This window comes from Lepidochelys olivacea (genome assembly GCF_965140295.1).
Source record: "Lepidochelys olivacea isolate rLepOli2 genome assembly, chromosome: 1".
Taxonomy (NCBI): Eukaryota; Metazoa; Chordata; order Testudines; family Cheloniidae; genus Lepidochelys; species Lepidochelys olivacea.
The window spans coordinates 270,743,218-270,761,947 of NC_140411.1; the positions used below are offsets into that span (position 1 = coordinate 270,743,218).

Consider the following 18,730-nt stretch of genomic DNA (forward strand, 5'->3'; position numbering starts at 1 on the left):
GGGCAGAGGGTTAGGGTGTGGGGGGATTGAGGGCTCTTACTGGGGATGAGGAGTGCGGGAGGGGGCTCAGGGCTGGGGAAGAGGGTTAGGGTGCTAGGGGGTGCAGGCTCTGGGGTGGGACTGAGGATGAGGGGTTTGGGGTGCAGGCTGCCCTGGGGCTACGTTGGGGAAAGACGCGCCCCTCCCCCCCAGCCCTCTCTCGCCGCAGCAGCTCAGTGCCAAGAGAGAGGCGCCCCTCCCCAGCCGCAGCACCTCCAGTGGACCTGGACCGGCCGGGAGGGGCCGGCCGTAGCAGGTCTGCACTGGGGCCGGCGGGGAGGGAATGAAGGTGTAGACATAGCTCAATAAAACATCTGAAATTTAGTTATAGGGTAGACTTGGGGCTTGATTGTGACTTTAGATGGAGCCACAGCACCCCAGGAAGCATTGTGGTCAGATACTTTTGAATCAGAAATTCTCCCTTGATTTTCCTCCCTTCCAACCCCCTCCAGGGAGGTACTAATTTACTGTTGGATTATACCAACAGCAAATTCAACACCACCACAGACCAACTCAGCTGCCCTGGCCAGTACATAGAGGGGAGGGGATGGAGCCCATTCCCCACCCACCTGCACTGGAGGGTGGGATGGTATGGGAGTAAGCGAACACCCTATTAATTGTATGTGTATGGACTCAAAGTCCAGGTAGCTCACATTACCTGCTGGATCGACGGGCAGCGATCGATCCAGCAGGGGTCGATTTAGTCTAGACTCAATAAATCAACCACCAAGCGCTCTCCCATCGACTCCGGTACTCCACCAAGGTGAGACACCACGTAGCTGAAGTTGCGTAACTTAGATCGATACTGCACCCTGCGCGCTCCCGCCAGTGTAGACCAGGCCCTAGGAGTGTTCTGACCTCTTATTCTGGTGCACAGGCCTATATCTAACCTCCAGTGATTACAGAAGTCTTCCTTCCAGCCTCGATGGAGGCGCATCGTCCATGTAATTTTTGTAGCCGTAATGAGTACTATATGGAGTTGAGTGAGTTAGCAGCTGTATTTTAGGATCAGAATGGAGGCTGGGTCTCTGCAAGTGCAGGGCAGTATACAGAAGACAAAATGGGGAGGCAATGTGAAAAGCTCTAGTATATTTATTAAAATGATGTACTGTGGAAAAGTGCTACATAAGAGCTAGGTGGTGGCATTGTTTGTTATTATGGGTGTGCTAACAATGGGTAAGACAGCCTTGTTCTTTGTCAGTAGAACTGTGATAGAAATATATATGGTTCACCTTGTTTCTCTTCGCTTAGCTACTAGTGTTGGCTTTTTGGCATTTTAACAATTTCTACCATGATGGTGTAAACTACAAAAACAAAACTTCATTTCAGTCATGGCTGATGGCAATATGCAAATTCTTTGCTCTATGAGGTCAACCAAAAGGAAAAATTTTTTTCTAAAAATAAAAGCAGTCCTGCACCACTGGCAAGCGGCAGCATGAGTTTTACATATGTAGATTAACTCCATCTGCCAATGGCAGGGATCATTTAGAATCCAAAGGTGTGTTTGCATGTTATTTTATGTATTGGTTCTCATGTAGGCCTCCTGGGACATGCAAACACAAGAAGATTTGATGGATTACATCTAATAATATGATTTTATTTTCAGTTTTTCTTAGGGGCTCAAATGGACATTATGGAGTCACTGCATTTACATTGTTAAAAGCTTTGCTCATTGACGTTAGCTTCACGAGATACTCGACTTGTTTTCTGTGAGTGTCTCAAGGTGGCAGTCATGCATTCCAACAGAGATCAGTGAAACACAAACAACACAGAATATATTAATTGGCATCTAAAAAGGCTGCCTATATTCCACTAAAACCCTTAGTGTTCTGTGCAATATTCTGTGTTTGAAGGATGCCCAAAATTTGGTCACACCATCTCCCAGTCTTCCAAGGGTGAGAATCCCTCTCACAGTCTTGGATTTCCCCTCCTAAAGAGGGAGTGCATGTGACCTGGAAACAGCACCATATGATACATGCATTCAAATTCACACTGGCAGCGGTATCATTTTAAAACCTGAGGAAAATAGAATAGATTCCTGGGTAGCAATGACTGACCTAGGAACAGTTCCTGTGTTCCTTATGCACCCAAAATTCCCTTTGGATGCAAAGGAAGTTTTTGGTGCACAAGAAATTCAGGATTGGGCTCTGAATTTTTTTAATACCACTGTACCTCTCAGAGAAACTGAGGTGAAGATATTTTTAGATCACTCTTATGAGGGAGAATCTTTTCCTGTCCTTTAGGAAAGAGCAAAAGGGTGTAATGGATTTCATGCTGTAAAAACCAAGCTACCGCTGCAAGGGCTGGAAAAAATTTCCTTGCTAAAACATAAAATGTAGTTAATCTAATTTATTGCAGTTTGAAATATATATATATATATATTCATTCCTTTTCCTGCTGTGGGAAGCCTTCTTAGCACTGCCTGCAGCTTTGAGTTGCTCACGTTTTGATGTATCCCTTCGTAAGCATCTTGTAAGAAATTTTACACAAGACTTTCAGTATATTGCCCGTCATTCTGCTGCGTCAACATTCCACGTGAGGTTTGGCTCAGACAGCTAGGGCCCTCCTTAGCACCTGTTAATTTTTCTTTAGACATGTTCCTTTCTAGAAAATGTCACCGAAAGTACTACTCAGAGCTTGAATGGTGTGTGAATGCTGTAAATATTTGAACTGGTAATGTAATGTTCATCCAGAAAAAGATCTGTTACTTGCAAAGATAATTGTTCGAATTGAGAACATAGTTTAAAATTGCACCACTTCGCAACCTGTTTTCTGGATAGGTATGTTGAATATTAGATCCGCAATCTAATGTCAGGCTGTTTTATGGTGGAAATATGAACATGCTGTTTAATAAGAAATATTGTTAAGAATGTAACTTCCTCAGGGTTTTCATTTCTCAGTTTTATCAGTTGATAGGAATTTCTGTTGTGTTATCCCCATGTTCAGAACCACTAGGTAGCATGTCCCTGTGTTTTATTGGCTTTCTACCTGTTGAGTTCCAATTATCCACACTCCTGAATGTCTGAATATATTTCGTATTGTCTGAGTGAATTGTTCATTGGGATTGTGCTGTACCAAGAAATCTTAGAGTTTGGGAAAGACAACAGCTTGAGAAGCATGTTGAAATGCTGTGTGGCAAATTTTTTGCTGGTGTAAACTAGTGCAGTTCCATTTGGGCCAGTATGTGTCTTAGTACTCCAGTGGCTGACCAGTGGATTCCACCTTTGCATGTGTGCCATAGTGGTATCATGGCTGCATTCTGTTATTTCATATGCCTTGTTAAGCACCCAATAAGGTTTAGTATTAGTATCATGGGCAGGCTGACTGCACACTGATGGAAGTACAGTGATGCCTTGTGCAGTCTACTTATAGTCACCACAGTTTCAGTGGCATAATGTGATGGTGTGCTTTTCCTATTTTTTTAAAATCCTAATTTGTGCTGCGTACATGTCCTGTTCCTCAAGTAGCCCTATTAAAAAATGAAGGGGCCACTTGTGAAATAAGCCACTATTCAATAGGGGTGAGGAGGGCCAAAGTGTTCTTCAGTGGGATAATGGCCATTGTTGTTTGCAGTGAACAACAATTCTTGGTTGCAACATATGAAAAAAACATCTATTGCACATCTGGGATTTCTTATAGATCTTATGTAAATCGGAAATAAAATGAAAATCTCTGGAGACTGTGTGCATGTGCGTGTATGTAAAAAGCAACAGCAACTAAAAAGTGGAATTTTGTAGGTCACGATATCAGAACTGTCAAGGCAGTTTTATGAACCACCACTAGGTGGGACACAATCATATCTGTTACCTACCCACAGACTCCTCAGTTGCTCAATCCTAATGTCTGGAGGGAAAAATGTCTGATTCACACAATCTTCTAATTTTGTATATTTCATTATCTAAAGTAAGCGAAAAGCATAAAATAAAATGCATGCCAACAAATCAGATTAATCTATGAAACTAAAAGCAAAGGAGAATCCATTAATCAGAGAGTGGGTTAATGTTAGATCATAGAATCAGACTAATTAACTGGTTGATTAAATCACATTAAATAGCAGTTGTTAATAAGCTTTGTGTGATGATTTGGAGTTCTTAAGGCAGCAGTCTTCTTAGCTATCAGCCCCCAAAATAATATGGCATTATCAATCTTGGCTCTGAATGATATATTTATATTCCACCTGAATGGCTGGTACAGGGAGGTTCAAATTACTGCCAGGTTGAAGTCAATGTTGAGACTATAGCTCTGATGCCAACTAATGTAGTCTGCCCAAATTATAGGTGGTTAGGCAACAATCTCTCTTCCCCCTCTCTCCAAACTGAGTTATATGGAACATTGCAGTACAAATCAAGATGTGCTAGATTGTTACATTTAACTAGCTAACAAGAGTATAGGTGAAAACAATTTTAGGATTTAAGCATACAACTCCTAATGCATAGGAGGTGTGTGTGTGATATTTTAGAAAGTGAGTGGGCAGGGACCAAACCAAAAAGGTCAATACTTACATAAGATGGCTGAGTAATTATTTCATTCAGCCTCAGGAAAGTAGTACGTGGTTGAAAAGATTAGTAGTCAGTGGTTTTCTTGGTTCTGTCATTTAATATCAATGAACTGGCTAGCAGGTTAGAAGGTATTTGCTTGTAAATGTCAAATATTTGGTGTTGCTAGACTGTTACCCTGTGGCAGCCAGCCTGAGTGGTGGAGGGAAGCAATAACCCTCTTTGTCAAGCAGGATGGCATTGCATAGCCAGCAACCATGACCAGCAGCAATGGATTCTCCTTTGCTTTTAGTTTCATAAGGTGGTCCCTCTTGGATCTCCTCATCAGTAGTCCCTTGGCAAACCAGAATGGGGCACTTCCCTTCTGGCATCACTCACTGGGGATGGATTAGACCACTTCAATGCAAACAAAGAGACTCCCATTCCAATAATTTCAGGCTCAAAGTCCATGCATCTCAAAATATATAACCAAAGAGTCTGCAGGTCCAAATATTTTAAGACAGTTGAGGTCTTGGGTCAGTCCACGAACATTATCTCAACTATCTTACAAAAGTCCAAACTCTCTGAAATAATTTCTTTTAAATTGCAGAGCTAGCAAAAAATTGCAGCTGAAATAATAGGAAAACAGCAATTACTCATCTGTGCACACAGAGGAAAGTTCCTCTTTCTTCAGGTGTTCTGTTTTAAGGACAGTTGTTCTAATTTCTCTTTTATAATTTGGCACTCAGCAGTTAAATGCTGAACAGTTTGGGTGAAAGGCTTAACTGTGACAGAGTGGAAAGTATCTGTCTCAGAATCATGGTTTTGGGGAGGGGGGTGGCTTTTCAGGCAGGCCTGTATCTGCCTCATCCCTATGAGCTCGGAGATTTACCAATATAGATGTTTTCCTGGGGATATGATTTCCTAGGTGCTGGTGATCGAGCAATGGTTTAATTGGTTCTTACAGATCTGCCAACTCTTTCACAAGTCAGCTCTATTTTTTTTAATTCTACTTTCTCCAAGTACAAATTGTAAATTTGGGATCATTTTCACTGATTTTTTTTTTTTTGGAATATCTTCCTCTTTAAATTTAAATTAAAGTAAGTTGAAATCATATATCTTTTTTTGTTTTCATGATATTTTATGGACATATGCTCTACTGGCTTACCAATTAATTTTTCAAAAGACCCAGATGTTGAAGTTTGTATGCAGCAAATCAAGCTTTTCAATTATAGCTGGCTTCACATCTGGTAAACTTGGTTCCAGAGATTTCCCAGGCCTCGGAGGAAAATGTGCAGCTGTTCTCCTTGAAGGCTGTACAGCATAGCCTAAAGTGTTAATCTGTTAAGGGCTGAATCTTATTTATGGCATATTTGAACTATATTCCTGTACCGCCAAAAGACACAATCCATATCTCAGCAATTGCAACAGCTGGTCCTCTTGATATAGTACCTAAAAAAAACATGGGATGGAGGGCTGAGCATAATTGGTTTCCTTTGCCTTGTTTATGCTGTACTTATTGTCATGGTCTCCGCTGAATAAAAACCTGTATCAGTTTCTTTTCGGGAGAAATTGAGGGTTAGGTGCTTAGAGAGAGGTTTAGGTGCACCTAGTAGTATTTAGGGTTATAGGAGTATCTTAGAAATATCAACGAAGAACTGTGTGCTGAAAAAGCCAGGTACCCCCACACATCCTCCATTTGTTTTTATTTCAGGTTTCGGCAAATACAGAAGACTCCTCAATGAGTGGCTATTTATATAGATCAAAGGGCTGCAAAAAACCATGGAAACACCTGTGGTTTGTCATAAAAAATAAGGTGCTATACACGTATGCTGCTAGTGAGGTAAGGAAGCATGGAATTTTTTTTTCCTATTTTAAAGGAATGCTCAGTAATGAGACCCATAAATTAGTCTATCTCACTGCAGTATAGCACTTTGAGTCTTCCCTGAAAGAGATGGAAAAATCTGTGAGGTGTTCAGCTGTTAACTAGATGATGCGCCTTTCTGAAAACATGGTAACTGAGTCACAATAGTGACCTTTTCAAGTAGATATTATCTGTTTTGCTGCATCAGTTTGGAATAATGGCAGATGCCAACAGCATGCAAGCACACTGGAGCATCTCAGCTTGTTGCTTCCACCTGATGTACTTGTGGATGTTTGGAAAGAGCAGACTTGAATACACCTGGCTTCTCAGCCTGCCTCCTCCACTCTGCAACAGTCTCCTAATGCCTGGTGCTCCAGCTAGAAAAGAGAAAATGTGACAACACTTATGCCATTTCCATTTTGCTCAGCAATGTGTTAATCTTATTGAAGCATGGATGTGAGCTCCATAAATTTCAGCCCAGACGAAGGAAGATGGGTGTTTGTCAAGTATCTGTCATGTACACTACCTCTTTACAATATTGTCCAAATACCTTGCTGAAAATTTTTTAAAAACCTTGGTTTTTTAAACCTTTTGCAATTATTTATAAGTCAGTTATGGAGCAAACTATAGAAAGCACAGTTGCCATCCATCACAGTTACCAGGCAAATTGCACCTCTGACCCTTCCTGAGCACCTCTTCCCAGGTGTCAGGCTCCTAGCTGTCACCTGGTTCTGGATAGAATCACACAATTCTCCTACTCTCAGGCCAGGCCCTGGGTTACAGTCCTCTAGTACCAGTTGTAATTTGCCTGAGCAGGTCTGATTTACGCCGAGACCCTGCAATCCTGTACTCTGTGCGGCAATGAAAGTGGTAATCAGTGACCAAACAGCCTCCTGAAAGCAAAGTATCATTTATTTGGAACGAAGCATTTCAGAAAAATCAGACCTTAAAAACAATAAAAAAGACTATCTAGCTTACCACCTTTAACCATCTTCCATGAGGAGACCCTGGTAGGACTAACTCCCTGTAGACTCTTGCACAGAGAGCCTCTCTCTGTCAGCTTGTCTTCCTGTTGGAACTTGCTGACATTCTCTGCAGAGCCCCAGACTGATTTCAGACCTAAGGAAATAATAATCTTCAGAAAGGTCATATCCAAATGGGAACTTTGAAGTTTATAATCTAGTCCTTCCTTCCTCAAGAGTAGTTAAGTGTTCTCAAATGTAGATATTCTTCTATCCAAATGTCGGAATTTAGGAATTGCCATACAGAGTCAGACTAAATCCATTTAGTCCAGTATCCTGTCTCTGGCAGTGGCTAGCACCAGATGCTTCAGACAAAGGTGTAAGAACCCCATATTAGACAGATGGGGGATGAGACCCACTCCAAACTCTCACCCAAATCTCCCAATAGTTAGAGATTGGTGTGGAGGTGTAATATCTAAGGTTGTCCCGCAATTAAGAAAATTAATCACGCGGTAAAAAAAAATTAATTGCGCAATTAATAATAGAATACCATTTATTTAAATATTCTTGGATGTTTTCTACATTTTCAAATATATTCAATTACAACACAGAGTTCAAAGTGTACTGTGCTCACTTTATAGGTATTTTTGATTGAAATAATATTTCAGTTCACCTCATGCAAGTCCTGTAGTGCAATCTCTTTATCATGAAAGTTGAACTTACAAATGTAGAATTATGTACAAAAAAAACCTACATTCCAAAATAAAAGAATCTAAAACTTTAGAGTCCTACTTCTTGTTCAACCAATTGCTCAGACAAACAAGTTCGTTTACATTTGCAGGAGATAATGCTGCCGGCTTCTTGTTTACAGTTTCACCTGAAAGTGAGAACAGGCCTTTGCACGGCACAGTTGTAGCTGGCTTCGCAAGATATTTATGTGCCAGTTGCACTAAAGATTCATATGTCCCTTCCTGTTTCAACCACCATTCCAGGGAATATGCTTCCATGCTGATGATGGGTTCTGATGGATAATGATCCTAAGCAGTGTGGACCAACGCCTGTTCATTTTCATCATCTGAGTCAGATGCCACCCAGCAGAAGGTTGATTTTCTTTTTTGGTGGTTTGCGTTCTGTTGAGTCTCCATCAGAGTGTTGCTCTTTTAAGACTTCTGAAAGCATGCTCCACACCTCATCCCTCTCAGATTTTGGAAGGCACTTCAGATTCTTAAATCTGGGGTCAAGTGCTGTTGCTATCTTTAGAAATTTCACATTGGTGTCAAATTTGCATTAAAAGTGTTCTTAAAATGAACAACATGGGCTAGGTCATCATCTGAGACTGCTAGAACATGAACTATATGGCAGAATGCAGGTAAAACAGAGCAGGAGACATACAATTCTCCCCCAAGGAGTTCAGTCACAAATTTAATTAACGCATTGTTTTTTTTAACAAGCGTCATCAGCATGGAAGCATGTCCTCTGGAATGGTGGCTGAAGCATGAAGGGACACATGAGTCTTTAGTGCATCTGGCATGTAAATATCTTGCAACGCCAACTACAACAGTGCCATGTGAATGCCTGTTCTCACTTTTGGGTGACATTGTAATTAAGATGTAATTAAGATGTGGGCAGCATTACCTCCTGTAAATATAAACAAACTTGTTGTTTCTCTTAGCAATTGGCTGAACAAGAAGTAGGACTGAGTGGACTTGTAGGCTCTGAAGTTTTACACTGTTTTGGTTTTGAGTGCAGTTACATAACAAAAAAGCCTGCATTTGTAAATTGCATTTTCATGATGAAGAGATTGCACGACAGTATTTGTATGAGATGACTTGAAAAATACTATTTCTTTTGTTTATCATTTTTACAGTGCAAATATTTGTAATAAAAATAATATAAAGTGAGCACTGTACACTTTGTATTTTGTTTTAATTGAAATCAATATATTTGAAAATGTAGAAAAACATCCAAAAATACTTAATACATTTCAATTGATATTTTATGGTTTACAGTGTGATTAATCACTATTCATTTTTTTGTTAATTGCATGAGTTAACTGCGATTAATTCAACAGCCCTAGTAATATCCCTTCCAAAATTTTGTTGTTGTTAATTATAATAACTGGATATTCTTATAGTCCATATGAATGTCTAATCCCTTTGTGAATTTTATTAAGTTCTTGGCCTCAAAAACATCCTGTGGCAATGAATTTTACATTCTGTGTTCTGTGAAAAAGTATTTAGTTTTATCAGTTTTGAATTTGCTCCCTTCTAATTTCATTGAATGTCCCCCTGTTCTTGCATTGAGTCAGGGAGCTCCCATCTACCTTGTTTAGGCCCTTCATTATTTTATATACTTTCATCATGTCCCTTCTGAAAAGTCCTTTTTTCTAGATTTACTTTGATAGGTTAAAATGTCACACCTTTTTGTCTTAGAAACCATGAATTGGGGAGTTCACCGGATGTTTATCAGTGTCTAGGTACACTTCTTCTTCTGTGATCTCACTTGCATGTAGTGTAGGAGCTTACTTGTTGGCAGTGTAGTTCAATGCAACTTTATTTTTTGTCGTTCGTCATGCAAAATCTATTCTAAACTGCTCTATAGAATTATTAAATTAGAGAGAGTACCTAAGGGGAGGATGGAGTTGAGCAGTATGGGGAAGGGGAAAAGGATACCTTTAAGCCAAGATTTGAAATGGAATGAAGAGATACAAGAAGGCTGTTCCATTCCAGATAGTGTTAAGTATGGTGGTGAGACTGTAGCAGGACAAAGAGATCAGTGCTAGATGACAAGAAAGTGACAAGGAGTTAGAGAGAAACCAAATCTGTGAGGTTTGCTGTCTCTTGTTCATTAAATCATGTATGAGGAAATGACAAGAAACACGGTTTTGTGGAATATGAACTGTAAATTATTATAAACTTAAAATAACTGGATGCAATAGTGTGGTGCTTAAAGATTTATAAAATATCACATCAGGACTGTAATATTATAAGAGCTAATTTTGTGCTTGTGTGTTTAAATTAGGATGTTGCAGCACTGGAGAGTCAGCCTCTACTGGGATTCACAGTCTCTGAAGTAAAGGATGAAAACTCAGAGTCTAAAATATTCCATTTACTGCACAAAAACACTTTATTTTACATATTCAAAGCAGATGATCCTCAGTCAGCTCAAAAGTAAGTAACCATTTGAATTCAGTCCTGCCTGTCACTTTTTCCCCAGGGAATGTTTCATATGTCATTTCTTTAATGTTCACTCTGTCGGCGCGCACGTGACAAAGCTCACTTATAATGTGCAACTTGTTTTTAAGAAATGCTTGGTTAAACATCAAAAATCTGTAAGGCTTGCAATAATGTAATTTCAGTTGTTACATTTACATATAAAATAATTGGTTTCATGGAGATTTACGGTCAGATCTTTGTCAATCAAAAGTGAGTGGAGTCAGTCACCTTTCAATCAAAAGGCTTCAAAAAGATAAGCAGACTACATGCTGGGCTGAGGAGTGAGGGTAAGAGGAAGGGAAAGTATAGCCTTTATGGAAGAACTCCTCTTTAGTTACGTACCATCATAGTTCCAAAGGATTAAAATAGGAGGCATTTTGTGCTGTTTTAATTTAATTCCTTCATCTCTAAATCTATTTAAAATAAAGTTCAATGATAAAATGTATTAATTCAGGAAATTTTTAACACTAAGCTAAGTCTATATCTTAATTATTTCTTTTCTTCCCAGCTAGTTTTATAAGTCCTATCGATTTTTTGCATGGCAAACTGAGTTTTGTTAGTATGCTCTTTCATTGTAGAAGCAGAATGATTTACCTGTATTCACTGGAATTGTATAGAGACTTTTGTTTGTGGTCCTTATTTGATTAAGTTTTAGGATTTACCCCCATGCAGCAAAATGGGAGGTGACTATGCAAATACATCTAGTGTATCTTGCTAATAGATCTGGCTGGTTGCTTTGTCTGGTTTCACAACAATTTCCCAGAATTAATTTTACTTGTAACAGAGTAGCCATTAAGCGCTAAATATTCCGATAGAATATTTTAAACATGCAGTTAAGCCTGAAGTTGTTTGTAAATGCTACAAACAGGAATATTTCAAAACTGTAATTTAAATGTCCAGAGCAATTAACTAACTGAGCACATGCATAATACTGTTTTTCAAAAATATGTCCAGAGCAATTAACTAACTGAGCACATGCATAATACTGTTTTTCAAAAATCTGAGAATGTTTTCTTCCTTGCAAATGCAGTTTGATCAATCCCTCCTTATTAGTTAAGACAGATGTCATCTTGTATTTGCACTATGCCTTTATTTGTACTTATAAACAATTTATAACTACTTTCTTCCCTATTCAGATAATGGCTTTTTGTAACTGGATGGAAAACTAGTAACCAGCAAAAGTCTGTTTTTACTGATGCTGAGATCCTAGTATTAATTACCTTACAAAGCAAGTTTCCCCCAAATATTTAATATCCCATAGAGATTTGTCTGTCGAAACCAAACCTGTGGAATACATGCTCCTCTGACATTATTAAAAATTAATCTTTTTGCTCGTGTTCCCCATTTAATGCCTACTCTCTTATTTTATTCTTCTTAACCCCTAATGAAGAAACATCTAACACTGGTATTTGTATAACACATTACACAGTTTTTTCATTCACTTCACAAATAACATGAAGTTCATTAAATTTTAGTAACTATTTTTTATAAAGTTTTAATATAAGACTCAATGTAAAGTTGTTTAAAGGAAAATTAATAGCTCTGATATTTCTATAATGTGCTTATTCTAACTGTCAAGGTATTTATTTATTTGGTATGATTTATTCTGAATTGCATTGGTCATCTTTATTTGAATATATTGTTAAATTGGAGAGAATAGAGTAAAAAGCAATTCAGATGATAAATGGAAAGAAACCCAAAAAAGCTTATATATCTATGTGGCAACTGACAAAACTACAGTTTTGTTTGTCTTGAGAAAAGTTTAAGACTTGCCAAGACTGACAGACATCTCGTCTAGCTTAGGACTATCTAAAAACTAAGCTTTATGGTTTGATGTCAGAGAACAGTCTAGGAGCAGAGGTCTGAACTCAAGGAGTGGGTGTATAGACTAGGGCTGTCAAGCAATTTAAAAAAATAACTTTTATTTTTTATTACAAATATTTGCCCTGTAAAAAAAAAACAAAAAGAAATACTATTTTTCAATTCACCTAATACAAGTATTGTAGTGCAATCTCTTTATCGTGAAAGTTGAACTTAGAAATTTCCTGGTGCAAGTGCTAGAGGAGCCAACTAGGGGGGAGCTTTTCTTGACCTGCTGCTCACAAACCGGGAAGAATTGGTGGGGGAAGCAAAAGTGGATGGGAATCTGGGAGGCAGTGACCATGAGTTGGTTGAGTTCAGGATCCTGACACAGGGAAGAAAGGTAAGCAGCAGGATACGGACCCTGGACTTCAGGAAAGCAGACTTCGACTCCCTCAGGGAACGGATGGGTAGGATCCCCTGGGGGACTAACATGAAGGGGAAAGGAGTCCAGGAGAGCTGGCTGTATTTCAAGGAATCTCTGTTGAGGTTACAGGGACAAACCATCCCGATGTGTCGAAAGAATAGTAAATATGGCAGGCGACCAGCTTGGCTTAACGGTGAAATCCTAGCGGATCTTAAACATTAAAAAGAAGCTTACAAGAAGTGGAAGGTTGGACATATGACCAGGGAAGAGAATAAAAATATTGCTCGGGCATGTAGGAATGAAATCAGGAGGGCCAAATCGCACCTGGAACTGCAGCTAGCGAGAGATGTCAAGAGTAACAAGAAGGGTTTCTTCAGGTATGTTGGCAACAAGAAGAAAGCCAAGGAAAGCGTGGGCCCCTTAATGAATGAGGGAGGCAACCTAGTGACAGAGGATGTGGAAAAAGCTAATGTACTCAATGCTTTTTTTGCCTCTGTCTTCACTAACAAGGTCAGCTCCCAGACTGCTGTGCTGGGCATCACAACATGGGGAATAGATGGCCAGCCCTCTGTGGAGAAAGAGGTGGTTAGGGACTATTTAGAAAAGCTGGACGTGCACAAGTCCAAGGGGCCGGACGAGTTGCATCCGAGAGTGCTAAAGGAATTGGCGGCTGTGATTGCAGAGCCATTGGCCATTATCTTTGAAAACTCGTGGTGAACGGGGGAAGTCTCGGATGACTGGAAAAAGGCTAATGTAGTGCCAATCTTTAAAAAAGGGAAGAAGGAGGATCCTGGGAACTACAGGTCAGTCAGCCTCACCTCAGTCCCTGGAAAAATCATGGAGCAGGTCCTCAAAGAATCAATCCTGAAGCACTTACATGAGAGGAAAGTGATCAGGAACAGTCAGCATGGATTCACCAAGGGAAGGTCATGCCTGACTAATCTAATCGCCTTCTATGATGAGATTACTGGTTCTGTGGATGAAGGGAAAGCAGTGGATGTATTGTTTCTTGACTTTAGCAAAGCTTTTGACACGGTCTCCCACAGTATTGTCAGCAAGTTAAAGAAGTATGTGCTGGATGAATGCACTATAAGGTGGGTAGAAAGTTGGCTAGATTGTCGGGCTCAACGGGTAGTGATCAATGGCTCCATGTCTAGTTGGCAGCCGGTGTCAAGTGGAGTGCCCCAGGGGTCGGTCCTGGGGCCGGTTTTGTTCAATATCTTCAAAAATTATCTGGAGGATGGTGTGGGTTGCACTCTCAGCAAATTTGCGGATGATACGAAACTGGGAGGAGTGGTAGATATGCTGGAGGGCTGGGATAGGATACAGAGGGACCTAGACAAATTGGAGGATTGGGCCAAAAGAAATCTGATGAGGTTCAATAAGGATAAGTGCAGGGTCCTGCATTTAGGACAGAAGAACCCAATGCACAGCTACAGACTAGGGACCGAATGGCTAGGCAGCAGTTCTGCGGAAAAGAACCTAGGGGTGACAGTGGACGAGAAGCTGGATATGAGTCAGCAGTGTGCCCTTGTTGCCAAGAAAGCCAATGGCATTTTGGGATGTATAAGTAGGGGCATAGCGAGCAGATCGAGGGACGTGATCGTCCCCCTCTATTCGACATTGGTGAGGCCTCATCTGGAGTACTGTGTCCAGTTTTGGGCCCCACACTACAAGAAGGATGTGGATAAATTGGAGAGAGTCCAGCGAAGGGCAACAAAAATGATTAGGGGTCTGGAACACATGACTTATGAGGAGAGGCTGAGGGAACTGGGATTGTTTAGTCTGCGGAAGAGAAGAATGAGGGGGGATTTGATAGCTGCTTTCAACTACCTGAGAGGTGGTTCCAGAGAGGATGGTTCTAGACTATTCTCAGTGGTAGAAGAGGACAGGACAAGGAGTAATGGTCTCAGTTTGCAGTGGGGGATGTTTAGGTTGGATATTAGGAAAAACTTTTTCACTAGGAGGGTGGTGAAACACTGGAATGCGTTACCTAGGGAGGTGGTAGAATCTCCTTCCTTAGTAGTTTTTAAGTTCAGGCTTGACAAAGCTCTGGCTGGGATGATTTAATTGGGGATTGGTCCTGCTTTGAGCAGGGGGTTGGACTAGATGACCTCCTGAGGTCCCTTCCAACCCTGATATTCTATGATTCTATGAAATGTAGAATTACGTACAAAAAAATAACTGCATTCAAAAATAAAACAATGTAAAACTTTAAGGCCTCCAAGTCCACTCAGACCTACTTCTTGTTCAGCCAATCACTCAGACAGACAAGTTGGTTTACATTTGCAGGAAATAATGCTGCCCGCTTCTTGTTTACAATGTCACCTGAAAGTGAGAACAGGCGTTTTCATGGCATTGTTGTAGCCTTCGTCGCAAGATATTTATGTGCCAGATGCACTAAAGATTCATATGTCCCTTCATGCTTCAGCCACCATTCCAGAGGACATGCATCCATGCTGATGATGGATTCTGCTTGATAACAATCCAAATCAGGGCAGACTGATGCATGTTCATTTTCATCATCTGAATCAGATGCCACCAACAGAAGGTTGATTTTCTTTTTTGGTGGTTCAGGTTCTGTAGTTTCTGCATCAGAGTGTTTCTTTTTTAAGACTTCTGAAAGCATGCTTCACACCTTGTCGCTCTCAGATTTTGGAATACACTTCAGATTCTTAAATCTTGGGTTGAGTGCTGTAGGTATCTTTAGAAATCTCACATTGGTATCTTCTTTGTGTTTTATCAAATCTGCAGTGAAAGTGTTCTTCAATCAAACAACATATGCTGGGTCATCATCCGAGACTACCATAACACAAAATATATAGCAGAATGCAGGTAAAACCATGGAGTAGGAGACATACAATTCTCCTCCAAGGAGTTCAGTCACAAATTTAATTAACGCTTTTTTTTTTTTTAACAAGCATCATCAGGATGGAAGTATGTCCTTTGGAATGGTGGTTGAAGCATAAAGAGACATATGAATGTTTAGCATATCTGGCACGTAAATACCTTGCAATGCTACAAAAGTACCATGTGAACGCCTGTTCTCGCTTTCAGGTGACATGGTAAATAAGAAGCAGGCAGCATTATATCCCGTAAATGTAAACAAACTTATTTCTCTTAGCGATTGGCTGAACAAGAAGTAGGACTGAGTGGACTTGAAGGCGCTAAAGTTTTACATTGTTTTGTTAGGGAGTGCAATTATGTAACAAAAAAATCTACAGTTGTAAGTTACACTTTCACAATAAAGAGATTGAACTACAGTACTTGTATGAGGTGAATTGAAATATACTTTTTCTTTTGTCATTTTTACAGTGCAAATATTTGCAATAAAAATATAAAGTGAGCACTGTACACTTTGTATTCTGTGTTGTAATTGAAATCAATATATTTGAAAATGTAGAAAAACAACCAAAAATATTTAATAAAATTTCAATTGGTATTCTATTTAACAGTGTGATTAAAACTGTGATTAATTTTTTTGTTAATGGCGCGACTTAACTGTGATTAATCGACAGCCCTAGTATAAATATATATAAAATGGACTAAAAACCTACATTAAAAGAACATTGTTAAGGTTACAAAGTCAAGCCCTCAAAAGTAAAGAAAAGCCAGAATTATGGTTGCCTCTGGAACATTAATTGTGGGCTCCATGTGTGTATGCATTATGATAGTTTTTAGTTACACAATCACATTTTTTCCCCACATGATCCATTCATAGAATGGATGTCCAGTTAATGAGCAGCTGTTCAATATTTTGTTTTCTCCTCGTTCAGAATGGTCCGAGTCCTTGTTTAATGCACAATATTCAAACCCTTTTTTCAAGACCCTTATTAATTTCCTTATGAGCTTTTCTATCGCACTCATCACTACAGTATGCGATCACTTCACAAACATTACTTTATTTTCACAGCTTCCCTGTGAGGGGTGTGTGTGTATGGGGGTGGGTGGGTTATTTTACAGATAAGGAGCTGAGGCCTAGAGAGATTAAGGTCAGAAGTTTTCACTAATTTTGGATGCCCAATTTGAGATGCCTAGGACCTGATTTTTTGGAGGACTTCGCATTATGTAGCACTTTATATGTTATAAGCACAGCTCCCATTGACTTCAATTGCAGCTATAAGTGCTTAGCACTTCTGCAAATTGGACCCCAAGGACTCAAGTCAGGTATCCAGGAAATGAGGAACGCACAAGTAGTGACAACCTATGAAAAGTTTGGTTTAAGTGACTTGCCTAGCATCACAAAGGATCTCTGTGGCAGACACAGGGGTAGAATCCAGTTCCCCAGAGAAGCGTTCAGCTGTCTTGACTATGAAAACATCCTTTTCCTGCTTCTTTAACTACACTCTTTCTTTCCCACTTCTGCAACAAATGACGCAACAGTCTCCTTCACTGCACAACTTTAATTCATCTCCAGAGCAGGTCCATCCTATGAACTGAGTGAATCAAGGGTGCTGTGGGAAAAATAATATGTGAACGTGTAACTAAAGACTATTGTAATGCATAAACATAAGGAGGCCAAATTAAGGTTGCAGAGGCAACCATCATTCTGACTTTTCTTAATTTTTGAGGGCTTGACTGCAATCTTAATAATCTTCTAATGTAGCTGTGGGTGTCATTTCCTAGAATTCTAAAAAACTGAAAAATCAAACTGTGTCATATGACAGCATACTGACACCCAGGCGGGTCATCAGCAGAGTTGGAACCAACTATCAGAGTAACTGATAGAAGATGACAACCTACTAGTGCTATGTGCAGGAGATGAGACACTTTGTCAGTGGGGTCGCAGATATTATTAAGGTTGTCCAACATTTGCTAATATAAGATCCTGTTTTCAGTCGCTTGTAACTTTACCAAACTTTATCCGGTTTGTCTGAACTTTTCCATGCAGGGTGTCTGCCTCAGGCTGAATTTTCCTGAGAAAATTTCAGCCAAAACAGGCTCAGCTGTTTCTGAGAATAAAGCTAGAGTAAAATACATTGTTTTGCCCATGTTAATTCTGGTGACATCTGAGAAGTTCTAGCATCTCTACCTTGCGGTTTGCAGGGGGAGGTGGCCTTTGTGTCAGGGATGTGCCTTTTACCATCTCTGTGAAGAGAGACCAAAAACTGACCAAATTATAAGCCCCTGAAAAATCACAGCTCACACATGCTCAATAGGGCCTTGCTAGGGCTTCACAGCTTAATTTCCTGATAGGTGCTTCCCAAATACAGATGAAGAGTCTTTACCCCTATGAGAGTACAGTTTGAAAGAATTTCCATAATGCGCTACATTGCCATATCTGTTGTTTATCTAAACCGAATGCAGGATTTAAGGCCATTTAATAGTGATGAACTACATGCTTTTTAATGGATGAGTGAAATTTTGAACTGTTGCATATTTGAAAATGTATTGATAAAAATTTAAATAAGGTAGGTTTTGAAAATACGCAAGATCAAGCGAAATCTAACATTATTTCTCTTTCCAACAGGTGGATAGAAGCTTTTCAAGAAGGCACCATATTATAGCTGCCTCAGCACCATCTCTGAGCCTAAAAGAGCAAAATTTCATCAAAGGATGACAAGAAATGGAGTACAGCAATTTTGTTTAAAAATGGACTCTACCAGCTTCAACCTAAACACAATTTGTATATTTATGAGAATTAGGAGTTGTTGCCTTTTTTTTTTTAGGTGTAAGGTAATATTTTTTTAAAGACATTTGTGTATTTGTTGTTTTTTTCATACAAAATGTGTTATTTATTAAATTCCAATGTTTACTTAATGGTCAGAATCATTTCTAAGGTTCGCATTGAATTCTAAAGTGCCCTTGTCTTTAGAATAGCAGACGGCTTTGTCAGAAAACACACACGCTTTATTGCAGCATTACAATTTGTACAGTTCTTGAGTTGCTGATGATCATTTTGCAATTTAAAAAGAACAGTTCAAAGAACTACATATTTCAACAAAACT

General features: G+C 39.6%; 1 protein-coding gene across 2 annotated transcripts in view; it reads left to right on the forward strand.

The window, feature by feature from the left end:
• The window catches only part of FGD6 (FYVE, RhoGEF and PH domain containing 6), a 102,929-nt gene extending 84,474 nt beyond the window's left edge, over positions 1-18,455 (forward strand). Inside the window, exons 19-22 of one of the 2 annotated variants that reach the window (XM_084633220.1) lie at positions 6,229-6,357; positions 10,362-10,510; positions 15,537-15,617; positions 18,253-18,455. In XM_084633220.1, the coding sequence (XP_084489346.1) occupies positions 6,229-6,357; positions 10,362-10,510; positions 15,537-15,617; positions 18,253-18,289 (396 nt within the window). In that variant the 3' untranslated portion in view covers positions 18,290-18,455. The remainder of the gene's footprint in view (positions 1-6,228; positions 6,358-10,361; positions 10,511-15,536; positions 15,618-18,252) is intronic. The other variant, XM_084633221.1, reaches the window with a different exon arrangement.
• Positions 18,456-18,730: the final 275 nt, after the last annotated feature.